This window comes from Octopus sinensis, linkage group LG2, assembly GCF_006345805.1.
Source record: "Octopus sinensis linkage group LG2, ASM634580v1, whole genome shotgun sequence".
NCBI lineage: Eukaryota > Metazoa > Mollusca > Cephalopoda > Octopoda > Octopodidae > Octopus > Octopus sinensis.
In genome coordinates this window covers 204422259-204441519 of record NC_042998.1, presented here as the reverse complement: position 1 = coordinate 204441519, position 19261 = coordinate 204422259, and the positions used below count along the sequence as shown (strand labels likewise).

At 39.3% G+C, this 19261-nt stretch overlaps 1 protein-coding gene across 5 annotated transcripts in view; it reads right to left on the bottom strand.

Annotated features, from left to right (window-relative positions):
- LOC115224274 (cGMP-inhibited 3',5'-cyclic phosphodiesterase A) overlaps window positions 1–19261 on the bottom strand; it is a 303573-nt gene that overhangs the window by 24912 nt on the left and 259400 nt on the right. For 4 of the 5 annotated variants that reach the window (XM_029795089.2, XM_029795098.2, XM_036500691.1 and 1 more), the window contains one exon: window positions 2637–3335. In XM_029795089.2, coding sequence (XP_029650949.1) covers window positions 2637–3335 — 699 coding nt within the window. The remainder of the gene's footprint in view (window positions 1–2636; window positions 3336–19261) is intronic. The other variant, XM_029795107.2, reaches the window with a different exon arrangement.

Sequence of the window (19261 nt, the reverse complement as noted above, 5' to 3'; positions counted from 1 at the left end):
CAAATTACTGTGGTTGACCTCAAAACCATTTTTAGTAACAATGTTATTAACCACAGCGGCTCAAACAAACTGCTAGAAATAGCAGCCAAGTTACCCTCAAATTCCTTCCTACTGTTTTTTTTTTTAAAGGGACTCTACGTAGTGGGTAGTGTACTTGCTGATAAACCCCTCCCCCCGGATGAGATGCTCGTGACTCTGGAATATCTTTGAGCATAAGTTCATTTGATAAGAATTAAACGACCATCACCTTTCACCTGTCATCTAACGAGTTCAGTCCAAGGTGAGGAACCTATTTATGTAGGAAGGAACAGAGAAGAGATCAACCGATGGAGTGGAGAGACAGAAACACAAACTGCTTCGGATCAATTTCTCATCAATTCCTACTCAAACAATAATTCTTAATATGCAACTAGTAATTAACAAAAACTAAGATAATTAGGTTAAATAAATTTTTTTGTTTCTAATGAATATTTTCCAATTAAACATTTTCAGAATTAGTTAATTAGTTTCATTGAAACTGCTAAATGGAAGACTGTTTCTGGTATCACATAATTATAAGGAGTGAAGGTCATAGATGGGTTGAATCACAGAATATGAGTGTGGGTGTTTTTTTTTCTTTATATAGGGTGTGAGATATTGGCTTAGACTAGACAGGGAAAACATACATCGTTTACTTAATGTTGTTAATGAGCAATATTTGACTAATTTTAGGATAAATAAATACCACAAGGTATTTAAAAAAAAACTTTCGTTGCTTCTTGAACAGGCCGCAAGAAGTAACAAAAATTTTAGAAAGAATAAATAGGTAAATGAGTGGAGATTGAACCGGTGAGAGTGTTAATTACTAACAGTACGACACTCCCCAGACAGTGTAATTAAAAGTAAGCTGAATGCTACGAATGCTGTTATAATAAATGTTAACAGATGCCCATCAGTGTTGCAACAATGCTGGGTTCTTCAAATCCTGCCAAACAACAGAGAATTTTTGATGGCATTTTTATTAATCTTGCAGACACACCTGACTACCATGTGTCCATCCATCTGTAACATGTGGCAACCAGTCGCTGAGATGCTTTTACAACAACACAACAAACAGCCAGGCGTTCCTGAATTCATAAATTGTACAAGGACATGACAATGCTTATGTAACAAGTGATAGGGTCCATGAAGGAAGCTCCAAGGATGGATCATACATCCTCGGGATGGACACAATTTAATAATCAAGAAGTTGTGTGTGTGTGTGTGTGTGTGTGTATATATACCATGCTCTCTATTTTTGTTTGTTTGTTTTTCTTTTGTCTTTGTTGCCATACACATTCGGTAGCTTTCTTACAAAGGGGTCTTTTATGCTCTTAGCATAGACTTTTTGGGGAGCAACCAGATCAGACCATCTCTAGTGTAACTGCCCGAAATGGTTGTGACTTATGGAACTTGACTGAGGAAAGAAAGCCATGAATGCCCCGTCTTTTTTTTGCCTGTCCTTCTAATTGTTGTTTCTCTTGTCCGCCTTTGTATCGTCTGTCTGTCCGAATGTTTTAACGCCATCTGTTGCGCTTTTGTTCCATATATATATATATATATATACACTTTATTTAAAAGCAGCAGAAATATAACAAAAGCTGTTACTCAGAGTTTCACGTTCCCGTTCATCGGACAGCTTTTCTTTTTTTAATAAAACTGTCCGACGAACAGGAACGTGAAACTCTGAGTAACAGCTTTTGTTATATTTCTGCTGCTTTTAAATAAAGCATATTACTCTGCCTCTGGTATTTGAGTACTCTTTTTTCCACCTTGTTTCACAATTATGTGCTTACTCCGGGATATATATATATATACACACACACACACACACACAAGGGGGGGCTGAACAGTTCCTGGTTTTAAGGATAACTGCAGTAAGTGTGTGAATCTGATCCTCCACCCAAAGCCAGGAACTATTCAGCGACCCCTAGTATGGGCCCTTGCTGGTTTCTAATGCCAACCCAACATTCAGCTATCATACAATGCCAAGACAAGAACTTATGCACACACACACATCATATGTATATCTAGAGACATACATAAGTATATACGATGGGCTTCTTTCAGTTTCTGTCTACTAAATCCTCTGACAATGCTTTGGTTGGCCCAGGGCTATAAGTAGAAGACATTTTGCCCAAGGTACCATATAGTGAGATTGAACCGGAAACCGTGTGGTTGTGAAGCAAACTTCTTACCACACAGCCAAACCTGCACCTTATAATTTTGGGGGGGTGGGGGGTTGCGTAAGTGGAAATATTCAAATCTACAATTTGAGAAATGATTTTAACAAATTTAATATTTTTTCAATTCTATAATAAATTTTATAAATGACTGCAAAAATGTTTAATTAGGAGCTGTAAATGTTTTCTTTGGAAAATTATATAAATTCATACGGGGTGGGGGGTGGGGGAGGGGAGAAAGAAAAACCAGAAATTGCTGTTTTCCTTTTGGATTCTCTGAAGCGGTGGAATTAAGGACTTGTTAATATTTTCTGAATAGAATTTACAGAAGGAAAAAAAGTGCGTTTTAATTATTAATTTTCCTAATGAACTGCGGTTAATTTCAACCATGAAAAGAGTTAAGGAATTCTTGAGAAAAGGAAAGTTTTTACTTACAACTGTTTTTTGAAAGGTTTTGGTGCCTTTGTGCTGGTTCATGCCACTATTACCACTACCACCACCAACACCACCACCACTACTATTACTAACATTGCCACCGCTAGACTCCAAACGGCAGCCAAATTTCTTGGGCGGGGAGGAACTAGAGAGATCGTCTACAGTTAGTACATTGTCACTGTGGTCACTACTGCTAGGGGAATCGTTACTCTCATAGTCTGATGTAATATTTCCTAATCTTCGCAGTGGAGCAGCTTGGCACTCTTTAGTTACACTCAACTTGCCTGCATCCGTCGTATCTAGGTTAGTCTCACTTCTACCCAGGCTACTTGCCTCAAATTTTGAAGGGCTCACGCTGGGGTAGTCTACAGATGCAGAAGAAGGAGGTAGCATGTTTTTTCTCGAAGTTCTTCGCTGGTGTCCAAGGTTGCTGGGGGCTGCACTTGCCACAGAGAAAGAACGAGATTTCGGTATAGCTAGAACCATGGTGGCAGGAGAGCTTGGCGATGGGCTGTTACTGCGACTTCCAGACGGACTTCCACCGGGGATGGCCCAATCTCTTGATTGGCGGAAACTGGAACTTCGAATCCGGGATGGCTCAGCTTCTAGAGTAGGCATTCCTGTGGCCGATGTTGTGGTAGTCCATGTGCTTGTAGACATACGCCTGATCAGGTTAGGAGGGAGACTCCTTCGAAGACGCTGCAATGAGAATGCAGAAAGATTATTAACAAAATGGGAATGGAAGAAGTTGGATACATTCAAAGATTTTTGGTAAAAATTATGAAAATGGTGAACTAAAAAAAACCAAAAGGTTACTTTTGTGGTTGATCAGAATAAAAAGTGAGCTTTATACACAATTGGTTTGAACAAATTGTTATAACTTCTTCATTATTAGATGTAATTAGACACTGGAAAATTAAATGTTAATAGAATTTTCTTTTCATAACAGTTAAAAAAAAAAAAATGTACGTTATGACAATGAACAGAGTAAAGGTATGAGAGACAGGTTCAATTCTGAGATAAGCAGTGTAAGCTACAGGTTTATAACAAGTGCAGGTATGTAATTCGGAGGTTGAAAATAATTAGATTAACATCATTACATCAACAAAGTTACGGAAATGGTGGACCATTCACAGATTTCGTTCTCTTCGATGGATTGTCTTCATTACAGCAGGTGAGTATCATCTACTTACCTATACATACATAGCTGGCTCCTGTCAAACCGTCCAACCCATGCCAGCACGAGAAGTGGATGTTAAATGATGATGATGAAGTAGAAATATTTACGCATACACACTCAGACACATTCATACACACACAAACATATGTAAATTTCTCTATATGTAAAGCTGAAGTTGTCTGTGTATGGCGGGTTTGGTAGCCTTCAACTAACACTATCTTCTCCGAGACCTTGCGGCGCAAGTTGACCAAAATTGAGAGTATGATAGAAGAAGGCTTGCTCTTCCTTTCATAGAAGAAAAAATTCAAATCGGACCATGTTAACACCAAAAATTATTTACATCAAAACGGTGCTTTTTTTCTATGAAAATCCCTATTTTTTACGATTTTTTGACAGCTGTGTTGCCATTTTTCGGTGTATTTCAACCAGAAAAATGTTCACTCAAAGAGATTAACAAGCTACATAATGCAAAATTTTTACTTTTCAAAAATTCCAATTCTAAAGGGTCAAAACAAACATGAGCAACGCCAGGTGATACTGCTAGTAAACAGTTATATTGAAAACATGCAACACAATCATGTACACACACACACACATTTCAACGGTGAATGATTGTATTTTGTGCGTGTATATATATATATATATATATATATATATATATAAATAAATTTGAGTGTGTGTATAGACTAATATTTGATGTGAGTGAGAGGACTTAGTTGATAGCAGAATAATTAGAGAGAGAGAGATAGAGAGAATATTGGTGAAGCACATGTGTATTGTTTGTAAAATGTCCCTCCAGGTGGCGTTACTTTCTTTGAGATCTCTCCAAACAACCATAGCATATTATCGTACTGTAAATATTATCAAGATATTAAAAACCTACATTAACGAATCTTCTATTTAAACATAATAAAGAAGATGCGAATGTAATAATAACGTGATGATGATGATGATTCTATTTAATTTGATATTTCTCTTATGATGATTATACATTGAAAGATATTGCCATGGCAACCACTTGGCTTCTCTTTTTTTCTTTCCTTCGTTATCTAATTTCTGTGATGAGCCAAAACAATTTTATTTTCCTTTTGGTTAACTCAGAAATATTTATCTTGTGCAAAGAATGGGAAATAAGGGAACAAGTGGACGATGGTCAAAAGGCTTAGTCAACAACGTTCAAAGTATATATTCTGAGGAAATAGGAGAGTCGAAAATGCTTTGAACATATCTTCTGAAAAACTTCATCACCAAAAACAAACGAACGTAGAAACATTTTGGGACGGATTTAAAACGTTACTTTTCCATTATTGGATTCATAGCATTTGATTGATGTACAAGTAGTAGTAGTAGTAGTAGTAATAACTAAATCGTGTTAACTGGAACGGCTCATGTACTGAGAAGATCATTATTGCTGTGAAAACAACATCTATCCATGAATTTATTTATTAAATTTTCTTCCGTTCCTTGCCGGGTGTTTTCCGTACACCTAGGGCAGATAAACTCATTGTATGCATTCCCAGATTACACATGCAAATTCACAGGCAAAATTTGTATTTAAAAAATTAATAAATAAATAAATTCATGGATAGATGTTGTTTTCACAGCGATAATGCTCTTCTCAGTACATGAGCCGTTCCAGTTAACACGATGTTTTGTACTTCCTGTAGGGATGGTAAGCCTGGTATCATTTTCAAATAGGTTTCAGTACCTTTTTTTTTTATTATTCCTAGAGATCCTACAATAACTGGTACTGTAGTTGCCTTGAGATGCCACATTTTTTCAATTTCTATTAGCAAGTCTTTATATTTACTGATCTTGTCAAATTCTTTCGCCGCTTTATTGTGATCACAAGGAGTACTCATGTCAATTAGTAAACACATCCTTTTTGTCTGATCTTTTATAATAATATCCGGTTTATTAGGTTTTATAGTTCTGTTGGTATGTTATTATTATTATTATAATACCAACTGTGTTTGTATTACGATAATAAGATTGAAAAAATTGACCTTGTTTGTGAAAATGTTTGGAGCTGGGTTTGCAGTTCCAAAGCAAATTTTGTTCCTGCACTTCTGGACAAGGGTTCACATACACAATAGGGTTTCTTTCAGTTTCCACCCATGAAATTCATTCACAAGGCTTTGATTAGATCAGGGCTATTGCATAAAACATCCAAGGAACCAAGCAGTGGGGACTGAACCTGAGAATATTTGGCAGGGAATCAGGGTCCTTAATTACACAGCTGCGAAAATAGGGAGCAAGGGAAGATGGAGAACTGGTACTCCATTGGTTGAGCTGGCAGAATCGTTAGCACACTGGGCGAAATGCTTAGCAGTATTTCGTCTGCTGCTACGTTCTGAGTTCAAATTCCGCTGAGGTCGACTTTGCCTTTCATCCTTTTGGGGTTGATTAAATAAGTACCAGTTACACACTGGGGTCGATACAATCGACTTAATCTGTTTGTCTGTCCTTGTTTGTCCCTTCTGTATTTAGCCCCTTGTGGGCAGTAAAGAAATAGGTTATGATGACAAGGGTTCCAGTTGATCCGATCAACGAAACAGCTTGTGAAATTAATGTACAAGTGGCTGAGTGTTCCACAGACACGCATACTCTTAACATAGTTTCTCAGGAGACACAACAACACGTGACAAAGCCCGGCCCTTTGAATTTCAAGGCACAACATATTTTTGTCATGTGAGTGGATTGCAGCGATGGGAGAGTGTCTTGCTCAAGGACACAATTGCATCAAACCACATGCTTTTAATGGTGGTGGTGGGGAGACAGTTTATGAATGCAGCTGTATAAACATAACATACTAAACACAGAGCAGTCACGAGTTCATCTGAACTGGTAAAGAAAACAGAAATGATTTCCTGCTGCTCTCCTCCCATCCCAATGATGGTCACTTCCAGAAACAAAACAAAAAACACAAGAACCCCCCCCCCCCGTCAACAGACTTTTCATTCATTAACTGGTTTGGTCTATTTTTGGGTTGGACGTTTGGAGAAAGGCAAAAGCTTCTTATGTTAACCTTCCTACTTCAACAACAACTTCTTCTCCTCCTCCTCCTCCACCCGGCCTCTTCATACTTCCTCTTCTTTACACAATCTGGCATTTCTTTTCAGAACTGACATTGCCATCTTCAAAGAGTGCTGCTGCTACACAAGGAGGTGTGGGGGCTACGAAACAACAGAGCAGAACCAAGTTTCACCATTAATTCACAACAGACTTCAATCTTAATTTCCTTCACTCACCCAGGTGCCCCACGTTTGGTCAACAAACTGAACAGGCATGGCTGCCTAGTTAAGAAGTCTGCTTCCCAACCACAGGGTTCCAAGTTCAAGCCCACTGTGTGGAAATCTGGGGTATGTATTTTTCATTATAGCCCAAGGCAAGCAAAAGCATTGGGAGTGGATATGATATATGGAAACAGAAAGGAGCTTTTTAATTATTTCGGTCATTGGACTGTGGCCTTACTGGGGCAGTGTCTTGAAGGGTTTTAGTTGAATGAATTGACCCGAGTACTTAACCTGGAACCATGATCCCCATGCCTGCTGGAAAAGGACAGCTGCATAAAGAAGTGCCAAGCTCTAATTGTGGAGGGCACCTGTGGAAGGGGTAGACCCAGGAAGACATGGGATGAAGTGGTGAGGTGAAAGGTTCTTTGGACGCTGGGCTTTACTAAGGAAATGACAAGGGACTGGGAGATGTGGTGATTTGCTGTACTTGATAAGATGCATCAAGCTAAGTGCAATGGCTGTCTTCCTTGCATACAGGCTTGTCTTTTCAGGTGCCAGTGCCACTTAAAGACGCACCTGTGCCGGTGGTGGCACGTGAAAAGCACCCAGCACACTCTGTAAAGTGGTTGGCATTGGGAAGGGTGTCCAGTCATAGAAACCATGCCGAAACAGCTCCCTGCCAAACCGTCCAACCCATGCAAGCATGGAAAGTGGATGTGAAATGAGATGATACACACACACACACACACACATATGCATCTGTGTGTGTGTGCTTGCTGACAGTCAGATGCCTTTCCCATCAACAACTCCCTTTCCAAGTAAAATAACAACTCCTTACTGCCAGACATGTTTTCATGGAATATTGGCAAATGGCAGGGACACTCATTTGCAACTATCACACAATGTCAGGGCACAAACGCAGACAGACACACACACATATGCATCTGTGTGTGTGTGTGTCTGTCTGCGTTTGTGCCCTGACATTGTGTGATAGTTGCAAATGAGTGTCCCTGCCATTTGCCAATATTCCATGAAAACATGTCTGGCAGTAAGGAGTTGTTATTTTACTTGGAAAGGGAGTTGTTGATGGGAAAGGCATCTGACTGTCAGCAAGCATGGAAAAGGGGACATTAAAATGATGATGATGATGATGATGATGACTAAACTATCTTCAACCTATTTCAAAATGCATTTTTCCTTTTTGTTTGCTTTCTGCCCTTTTCATATCCTCTCCAACTCTATATTTATTATTATTATTATTATTACTACACTCGTGGAGTGGTTGGCGTTAGGAAGTGCATCCAGCTGTAGAAACACTGCCAGATCAGACTGGAGCCTGGTGCAGCCTTCTGGCTTCCCAGACCCCAGTTGAACCGTCCAACCCATGCCAGCATGGAAAGCGGACGCTAAACGATGATGATGATGATTAAGGTGGCAAGCTGGTAGAAATGTCAGCACACCGGGCAAAATACTTAGCAGTATTTCGTCTGCCATTACGTTCTGAGTTCAAATTCAGCCGAGGTCAACTTTGCCTTTCATCCTTTCAGGGTCAATAAAATAAGTACCAGTTGCGTACTGGGGTCGATCTAATCGACACATCCCCTCCCTCAAAATGACTGCCCTTGTGGAAAAATTTGAAATCATTATTATTATTATTATTATTATTATTCCTTTAATGTTTGTTTTCCATGCTGGTATGGGTTGGATGGTCAGCTGGATGCCCTTTTAATATACACTACTGGAGCTGGAATTACTGCGGTTGCTGGCACCAGACTTGCCCTCCGGTTGATCCTTGTTAACGGATTTGAAATTTACTCATTCCGATCGTGGGGCCTCGACAGAGTCCTGCGTTGTTATTTTTTGTCACTACCTCGGGGAGGTAGTGACAAAAAGTAACAACCTGTTGGATCCTGTGTGACCTTAATCCATGTCGGTAGAAAATCTGGATGTAAAAACGACGATCTCTGAACGTTTGTTTCTGAATAAGGTTATGGAATGAAAGTCTTTGAGAACAGATGGAGGAGGAGGAGGGGGTTAGAGTGAAGTTGTTTGACGTCAGTAACACTGATAAAGAAATTTCTCAATAGTATTCTGTCGGAAGGAGACTAACCTAGAAAGAATCAGCTGCACTCTAGCATGGAGTCAGTCTCAGGGATCGTGTCATCTTCATAAACATTTATTGATAGCAAACTGATGACCATCGCTGAGGCGGGTACACTGGGTGCGGGCCAGACATATATTTTGTGTGTAAGGCGGACGTTAAATGATGATGATGATGATGATGTGTGTGAAGCGAGACTGTTTTGTACAACAGAGGCCAATATACGGAGATGTGATGGAAGCGGGGCAGAATTTAAAGACTGAAGATTTTGACACCTTAAACTGGCCCCAAATTAAAGTAAACAGAGTCTTCCTGTCGGTTTCCATCCTGAACTTTGCAGTTGTTGGATCCATTTGTTACACCTCCTCACACACAGAGTACCATGAAGATAATTATTATGCCAACTGATATAGTGATGACATATGTGCAGACGTGTTCACATACAAACAAACACACACACACATGTGGGGTGTGTGTGTATATATATATATATATACACACACACACACACACACACACACATGATCTTCTGCACAGTTTCTGCATACATATGACAAAAAGCTTGCTTCCCAACCACACAGTTCTGGGTTCAGTCCCACTGCATGGCACCCTTGAACAAGGTCTTCTACTATAGCCTTGGGTTGACAAAAACCCTAAGTGGATTTGGTAGATGGAAATTGAAAGCAGCAAGGCATATATAAACATACGAGTGGATGTGTGTGTGTATGTATCTATATATCTATCTATCTATCTATCTATCTATCTATCTATCTATATATATATATATATATATATATATATATATATATAATATATATATATATATGTATGTATCTATCTATCTATCTATCTATCTATCTATCAATCTCTCTCTCTTTGCTTTCTTTCCCATTTTGTATTTTATATATATTCTTTCACTTGTTTCAGTCATTTGACTGTGGCCATGCTGGAGCACCACCTTGAATGGTTTTAGTTGAACAAGTCAACCCCAGGACTTACTTTTTTTAAGCCTGGTACTTATTCTATCAGTTTCTTTTGCCGAACTGCTAAGTTACGGGAACATAAACACGCCAATACTGGTTGTCAAGCAGTGATGGGGGGTGACAAACATAAACACACTGATATAGACACATATATATATGTATGTATATATAAGTTCAGCAAAACAATTTAGATTCAAATGAATATGGTACTTAATTTAGATGCACCAGAATTTTTTATGGTGTTAGCCATAAAAATATGCAGGGTGATTATAATAAAAAATAAGCAACAAGAATGGATCCGGTAATTTAGTACAATTGTTTCATACTACAAAATTTTATTAAAAGCTGTAAATATTACAACATATAATATATGTCAAGTAATCTTCAGCTAATTTTATATAGGTTTTCCAATAATATAAAGTTCTCAAATCAATTAATAACATCACACACACACACATATATATATATACACACAGACATATATATATATATATATATATACTATGGGCTTATATATATACTTGACAGTTTGGCAAAAAGTAACCGGTAGAATAAGTACCAGGCTTAAAAAAAATAAGTGCTTGGGTCAAATTGCTCAACAAGACCCTTTAGGGTGGTACCCCACCATGGCCACAGTGAAACAAGACAAAGATGTGTATGGAGTGATCTGCGTAGAGCATTCCAGAAACAACTGGAATGGATGAGAATGTCGAGAATTCAGGGCAAAAAATCAATTGTGTGGCCATCTTAGTGAAGTGGAGTGTTTACTTTGTCTCTGTTTTTCTCTCTTTGGAATTGGTTAACCTCCAGTCTGTTAGAATGAGCAACAAAGGACAAAGTGCTATCGCTAAGCTGACACTTTTCTGACCATTGCACAATTTGAACCTTCGCCTCCTGCAATCCATTGTCAGTGAATTTCTATTATGGATGGTAGAATCAAAATGCAAAGCATCCAGGGGCCACACCTGTTTTAGAAACAATTTGTTTTATAAACGAGTTGTTTAACCAACGTCAATGTAATCCGTTTCTGCCACACACTAGTAAAATGTTTTTTGTTTTTCTTTTATTAATAAAACTAAAATTTACCATTCTTCTTTAGACTGAGACATAATTGTGATGAAGCTCTCTTGTATTGAACTCCTGATGCCAACATGGAATCAGTACTGGCTCCCCCTCCTCCTCCTCTTCGTCATCATCATCATCATCAACAACAATGCCCGTTGTCCATGCTGGCATGGGTTGGACAGTTTGACCAGGGCTGGTAAGCTGAGAGGCTGCACCAAACTCTGGTCTGATTTGGTATGGTTTCTATGGCTGGATGCCCTTCCTGACACCAACTACTCCAAGAGTGTAATGTAGTGTTCAGACCCCACCCCCAGGTGCCTGACAGAAGCAACCATCATTAGACTTTCTGGTTGGCTTCCCACATGTGGCCAACTGGGACTACACATATTATATCCATCCATCCCATTCTTGGGTCTCTTGCTGGTTGGTTGTGATTCTTTCCTCTGACATTCTAAACCCATGTCTGTGGTGCCAGAACTGTGATCTCTCCCTGCAGAGAAGCAGTGGCTTGAACTCCCACCTTTGTTTCACTGAAGAATCTTTCTTAAATTATGTTCAAAACACAAACTTAATAACATTTTCTCATTTAGACGGAAGGTCAATAATTCTGAGAGGAAGGGAGAGATTAGTTGTCTACACTGACCCCAGAACTTGACTGGTCCCTTCTTTTATCAACCTTGAAATGATAAAAAGTAAAATTGACTTCAGCTAGTTTTGAATTCAGATCAGAGAGTGACAGAAGAAATACTGTAAGGAATTTGTTCCAATGCTTTAACAGTTCTGTCAATCCACTGCCCTTAATAGCAGAATGGTGATATTAACTCTCTCTCCTCATTACACATATAATTATGCTAATTAAGATACTGGCTCACTACACTACATTAACACTAATCTTACCGTTCTATCCCTATAATCTCTCAACTGGCACAAGGCACCCCCCTCCTCCCAGTTGAGGCGTTTTTGGGCTTTTTTTGTCTTGCAAGGTACTAGGTGATCGCCTTGGTGATGGTGCCATGAAAAAGGCACCCAGTACACTGTGTAAAGTGGTTGGTGTGAGGAAGGGCATCGCAGCCATAGAAACCATGCCACAACAAACAACTGGAACTTGGTACAACTCCTGGCTTTGCAGCTCCAGTTAACCTGTCCAACCCATGTTGAACAATGATGACGTTAATGATGATGATGATTGTTACAGCTATTGGGCAGTGACTGGACAAACCTAAGGGTTAAAAAAGGTTTCTGCCATGACTGCCTTGTCTAGTCATAAGGGAACTAAGCATATCCTGGACTGCCTCACAGACTGTGTCATATTTTAACCCTTTCGTTACTGTATTTATTTTGAGATGCTCTGTTTCTTTCAATTACTTTAAACATAACAAAGAATTTAGTAAAATAACTTAGTTATCATTAAGCTGGTGTTTGGTACATAAATTGTGACTAAGGTTTGGTGGAAGATTTTAATTCAGAACTTATGAAAACAAGACATTTGTACTACAGAGCCAGAGACAGTTTCAGCCAGGATGGTAACGAAAGGGTTAAGAGAATAGGGAATAGTTTGAGGAAGATTTAACTGCTGTTTCTAACAAGTAGTGGCTCCCTCTCTTCACTATATTTGTGTGTGTGTGTGTGTGTGTGCAAAGTTTGACTTGAGAGCAGAGTGAAAGAATGTGTGTTTCCAAATTTGGAATTAGTGATTATCTGAATGTGAAGACAGAGAGGGGAAGGAGGGAGGGAGGGGTGTGGGAATTGGCAGATGATTCTTTGAAAAGACTAAGTAAGAAACACTAAACCTGACTGTAGATAAAAGAAGTCTCTCTCTCTCTCTCTCTGTCCCGTCTGTGGTTTCTCTGTTCCAGAAACAGGAATGTTATTATAGAACCAACACAATGTCATTCATACATGGCAGAATTACTATGGAATATTGTGTGGCAGAATGAAGCTGTGTATTGTGTGGTTGAGGAGTTCTGTACACAGCTCAGATACCGGTTGTTGTTGTTGTTGTTGTTTAGCTCCAGCTTGGCCCTCACTGGTCTAACACCATTCCAGTCCATCTTGTCTGGGTTTTTTTCCCTTCCACACAAACTGCATTTGAGGAAGATCTGGCTGCTATTTCTCGCAGCCAAAATTATATACATACTGGAAATAGTAGCATCAGAGCCAAGCAGTGATTAGGGACAAATGAACTTTAGGTTAATTAAAATATACCGCCAGACTACCTCCTGTGTCCAGTGGCATGTAAAAAGCACCATTTGAGCGTGTTTGATGACAGTGCCGCCCGACAGGCTCCTGTGCCGGTGGCACGTAAAAAGCACCCACTACACACTTGGAGTGGTTGGTGTTAGCAAGGGCATCCAGCTGTAGAAACCTTGCCAGAACAGATTGGAGCCTGGTGCAGCCTCCTAGCTTGCCAGTCCTCAGCCAAACTGTCCAACCCATGCCAGCATGGAAAGCAGAAGTTAAACAATGATGATGATGATGATGTTTGTCATGTATTTTTTTAATTTCGAAAGGTAAATTCACGGCAGTTATACCATGGAGTAAAAACTCTCTCTTGGGATAAAAGGTGTAAAAACACTAATCTGTCCAGCACTTCCCTCTAGCGGATCCAGACCAGGTCGTCCACTAACACAGTTAGGGTGCTCATGTGTGTGTGTGGTCTAAGGATTAAGTATGTCACACTCATAACTGTGAGCTTGTGGTTCCAATTCCCAGACCAAGAGTGCATTGTGTTCTTGAGCAAGACACTTCATTTTTACCTTGCTCCAGTCCACTCGGCTGTAAACAAGGGTCACCCTGCAATGGATCAGCCTTCTGATTAGGGGGAAGTGTTGGCCTGCTCACTTGGCCAGCAGGGCGACATCATTCAAGAGCTAAAACAATGTGAAGCGCACTGTGACTAGTCATGTATAACAACATCCAATGGTCTGGTCGATCATGTGATTACATTATATATATATATATAAAATCATCCTCATTGCTTAACGTCCGGCTTCCATGCTGGCATGAGTGGGACGGTTTCACAGGAGCCGGCCAGGCTGGAGCCTGCACCAGACTTCTGTGACTGTTTTGGCAGGATTTTTACAGCTGGATGCCCTTCCTAACACCAACCACTCAGCAGAGTGGACTTTTACATGCTTTTATGTGGCACGAACACAGGTGAGAGGTTTGGTGATGCTGCAGCCGGTTTGGAGACTGTTTGCGTACCACTAGTTTTGTGATGGTTTTTATCTTATTTATATGTTTCCTATTTGGAAATGGATAATCAATATATTTTACTTTTGAAGTAGGAATTTATATTTTATTGCCCACAAGGGGCTAAACATAGAGGGGACAAACAAGGACAAAGGGATTTAGTCGATTACATTGACCCCAGTGCATAACTGGTACTTATTTAATTGACCCCGAAAGGATGAAAGGCAAAGTCGACCTCGGCAGAATTTGAACTCAGGAATATATATTGATAAACACGTCACTTATAACTTACTTCTAAGTGTTATCATTATACATAAATCCTAACTCCAGCTACATAAACACCATAGCGAGAAATATATACTCTGAAACGCTAATGGACATTTTATGCGTGCATGTATGTTGAAGATAAATAAATTTGTGTTCTTTGAACCGCTATAAAAAAAATATACAGTTTCATAATTGCAGAAGTAAATTTCATTAACAAGTTGAAGAACGTGAAGAAGGAGAAAATAATTACTACATTAATTAATTTATGTTCATTTAGCATTTATAGCACAAATTGGAAAGTAAAGTCATTTTGTTGTAGAGAATTACGACTTAAAATTCACACCAGCTAATCCTTCATACTAACTACTGGAGTTCACAACAATTCCTAAAAGTTTTGTTGGATTTTTATCAGAGACATGGCATAAAAAATAGCCAATACCTCAAGGAGTGTCGTGGAGTTTAGTAACATCCTACGAACACTGAGTAATTTCCCCCAAAATGGATGCTACAACAACAACAACAAGAGGAACTCACAAACTCTTGTAAAATCTTCACAGAATACAATCTACAGAATGACCAGAAATGAACTAATATTAGATGATGATGATGATGATGATCCCATCACTGCACTAAACCTATTCTGCTATGTCACTCTGCACAATTGCAATACATCCATTAACTGCACACACACACAACTCTGGTGTATGTAGGTTGTACATAAAACTGCATCTGGTTCAATACAAGTAAAAAACCTGCTGTTCAGACATGTGATTGAACTGTGAGTATTCAATCGGTCGGGGGGGGGGGAGGATCAATGATGGAACTTGGCAACGCAAACATAAACAAAACACAAAAATGTAGAGCAAAAATAAAAACAAAAAAAAACAAAACAAAATCATTCTAAGTGATGTCCTGGTGGAGCCAGGTGTAGTTTCCTGGTCTTTGCTGACATTTTTTCATTGAAAAACTGTGGAAGGTTGCCAAAATCACAATAGATAGAGAGAGAAAGAGAGAAAGAAAGAGAGAGAGAGAGAGAGGGAGGGAGGGGGGAGAGAGAACATGCATGTGTATTGTATAGTTCCAGTTATTGATTAACTTTGGTTCCCAGAAGTGTTACATTGGAATGATTTATGGCAAGTCTTTGGAATCGTTCACCTCAAAGCTGAACAAATTGGCTGGCAGCCATCAAAACTAGCAGTTGCTAATGGTAACAACAACAGCAATAATGTCAATGATAATAATAATAATAATAATAATAATAATAATAATAATAATAATAATAATCCTTTCTACTAAAGGTACAAGGACTGAAATTTGTGGGGAGGGGTACTAGTTGATTACATTGACCCCGGTATGCAACTGGTACTTAATTTATTGACTCCTGAATGTGAAGATGGACAAAATGCCGCTAAGGATTTTGCCAATTTGCTACATTAATAATAATAATGATGGTTTCAAGTTTTGGCACAAGGCCAGCAAGTTATGTGAAGGGGATAAATCGATTACATTAACCCCAGTGTTTCACTGGTCCTTATTTTATTGACCCCAAAAGGATTAGAGGTAAAGCTGACCTTGGTGGAATTTGAACACAGAATGTAAAGATAGGTGAAATGTCTGGCAGCATTTTACCTGACTCACTAACAATTCTGCCACTCACAGCCTTAATAACAACAACAACAACAACAATAATAATAATAATGATTTCAAATTTTTGCCACAAGGGCAGCTTAGGGGAGGAGATTAAGTTGATTACGTCAACCCCAATGCGTAACTGGTACTAATTTTATCGACCCCCGTCAGGATGAAAGGCGAAGTCGTCCTCGGCGGAATTTGAACTCAGAATGTAGCGGTAGACGACATACAGGTAAGCATTTCGCCCGGCGTGCTAACGATTCTGCCAGCTCACCACCTTAATAAGGATGATGATGATAATGATAACTAGCAGTACCTGTGAAAATTGCATGATGATTGTATATTTTTCTGAAAGATCTGATTTTTGAGATGTGAAAATCCACATAGGCAATCAATCAATCAGTCTGCTTGCCTGCCTGCCTACCTACCTTATTTATTTACCTGTCTTTCTCTCTATCAATCGAAAAATTGTTGAAAAAATGTCCATGCCACGATAAAAAGTTTATAGAAAATGCCAAGTTTTGCAGTTCTTTTATTGGGGAGGGGGGGAGGGAAGAGCTAGAAAAAGAAACCATTTTTTTGTGTTTGTGTGGTAATAAAAATATGAGCGAGTGTACCCAACCGGCCAAGGTACTCTTCTGCCACTTTCGGTAACCCTTTCAGTGTGAAATGCCCTGTTGCTGGATAATGCAGTGTTATGTTTCGTGTGTGGCAGAAGAGGAAGGGAAGTTTTGTGGTCGGTGAACAGACTTGACAAAAGCCAGCTGAAGTCCACCTACCACTGACAGCCTCTTGTCTTCCTTCAATGTTCAAAGCCATTTACCTTTTACCGAACACATTCTACAGGCTGGAGTATCCACCCGGCTTAACTGTATTGTTGCGTACAAATACACGAGTCCAGGTAGTGACATTGGACTGAACAAAAGTTAACCGATTGCTCTCTTGTTATTAATGCTGGTAACTCTGCCATTCGCATCCGATGAATACAGTTGGTGTTGCCATGTGGTTGCTGTGACTAAATATCATTTGACCAGACAGTAATTCTGCAGGGCAGTGACCTGAGTCTTGCTCAACAGGGCTACTTAAGCCTAGTAACACAATCAGCAGGGGTCGTGCTTTTAAGGCTGCTTCTGTCATTCTGTTAGACACGCGGTCATAAGCTGTAGTATGAATTCACTGTGTCCTTAGCAGGCTGGAGGGGTTGGCCAAAAGACTGGGTTCTCTCTGCTGACCTCTGTCCATTGTTTTCAAAACATAGTTTTCAAAACATAAACAAAGTGATTGACGACTGCCAAATGATGGCAATGGTAATTAGCAAAGCGGTTTACTAATGATAAAGCATTCTACCTTGGGATTATGAACAAGGGGTGGGAGTAACATCTGTAACAAACCAATGTCACCCCTAGTATATTCTAGGCAATGCCCTCTCCCTCTCTCTTTTTACCACCTCTATTCAAGTAAGTGATTGCAAAATTTTTGTTTGAAATATTTTGAAAATATTTGTGAAAATCTTTACACTATATCGATATCATCATCATCGTTTACCATACGCTTTCCATGCTAGCATGGGTTGGACGGTTTGACCTGGGTCTGAGAAGCCAGGAGGTTGCACCAGGCTCCAATCTTGACCTGGCAGAGTTTCTACAGCTGGATGCCCTTCCTAACACCAACCACTCCGTGAGTGTAGTGGGTGCTTTTTACGTGCCGCTGGCACAGGTGCCAAGGGAGGCTGGCAGTGCCCACAATCGGTTTGTGCTTTTTACGTGCCACCAGAACAGGGATCACAGTTACAATTTCCATTGATTTTATCAGAACAAAATTACTGACAAGTTTTTCCACCTCAAGTTTCATTCAACCACAAATGTTTCCGGTCGATTGAACAAGGAAAGCTTTGGCTTGTTGTCTCTATGCCTATATTGACTTTGTGTTTCTTGGTTGGTGATATATTGATTTCATTTAACATATTGATTACAATAATACATCCTGCGTTATTTGTTTCCTCATTAGAAATGTTCAACTCAATGTGGGTCATCAGAAGAAAAAAAAAATAAGAAAGATATATGTGAGAGATGCAGGAAATGGAAAGAAGAAGGGCAAGTGAATTAGGGGAGACCAGAGCAAAACAAATGAAACACAGAAAGGGGCAGAGAGAGAGTAAGGTTGTTCCGTTATGGCTACACATGAGGGTGGTTAGGGTATCCCAAGGAGAGAATGATTTACTTTGAAACAATACACTGAACCAGCTTTCACAGTTTGCGAATATTCAGGAGCCAATTGATAATCTTCATGAAAAAAAAGGGACAAATATATGTAGACAAATATCTCGTGCGAGAACAGTTGTGAAATTCAAAGAGTCAGAGCAGAGCAAAGAGAGAGGAGGACGAAGGAGAAAAGTGAAGATGCAGGACAAAAGATGGAAAAGAAAGACAAGAAAAAAAGCTTTCAAACTTGGAACAATTCTGTTGAAGGGTTAACCATGAAGACCAATTCCAATAACTTTCTAGAACAAGCTGTCTTGTCCGTCCGTTACACTCATACAATGCAAAGAGTCTCTTCATGAGTGTTTGCTTATATATCAAAACTGAACCCTTTCGTTACTGTATTTCTGTTGAGATGCTCTGTGTTTCTTTCAATTAATTTTAAATATAACAAAGAATTTAGTAAAATAACTTTGTTATCATTCAGCTAGTGTTAGGAACATAAATTGTGACAAAGGTTTGGTGGAAGATTTTAATTCAAAACATATGAAAACAAAACATTTGTACTCAGAGCCAGAGGTGGTTTCAGCCAGGATGGTAATGAAAGGGTTAAAGCTGGCCCTCTGAAATGAGATCTCCAGGTTGCTTTGAAGGGAAGGTAAAACTGGTAGAACTTCATTCTCTCCTCAACCAAATATTCTTTGCTACTTCAATGTTGCTTCAGTTTCATTTAACAGAATGTGCTGGCTTTTGTTTCTCTGGGTTGCAAAG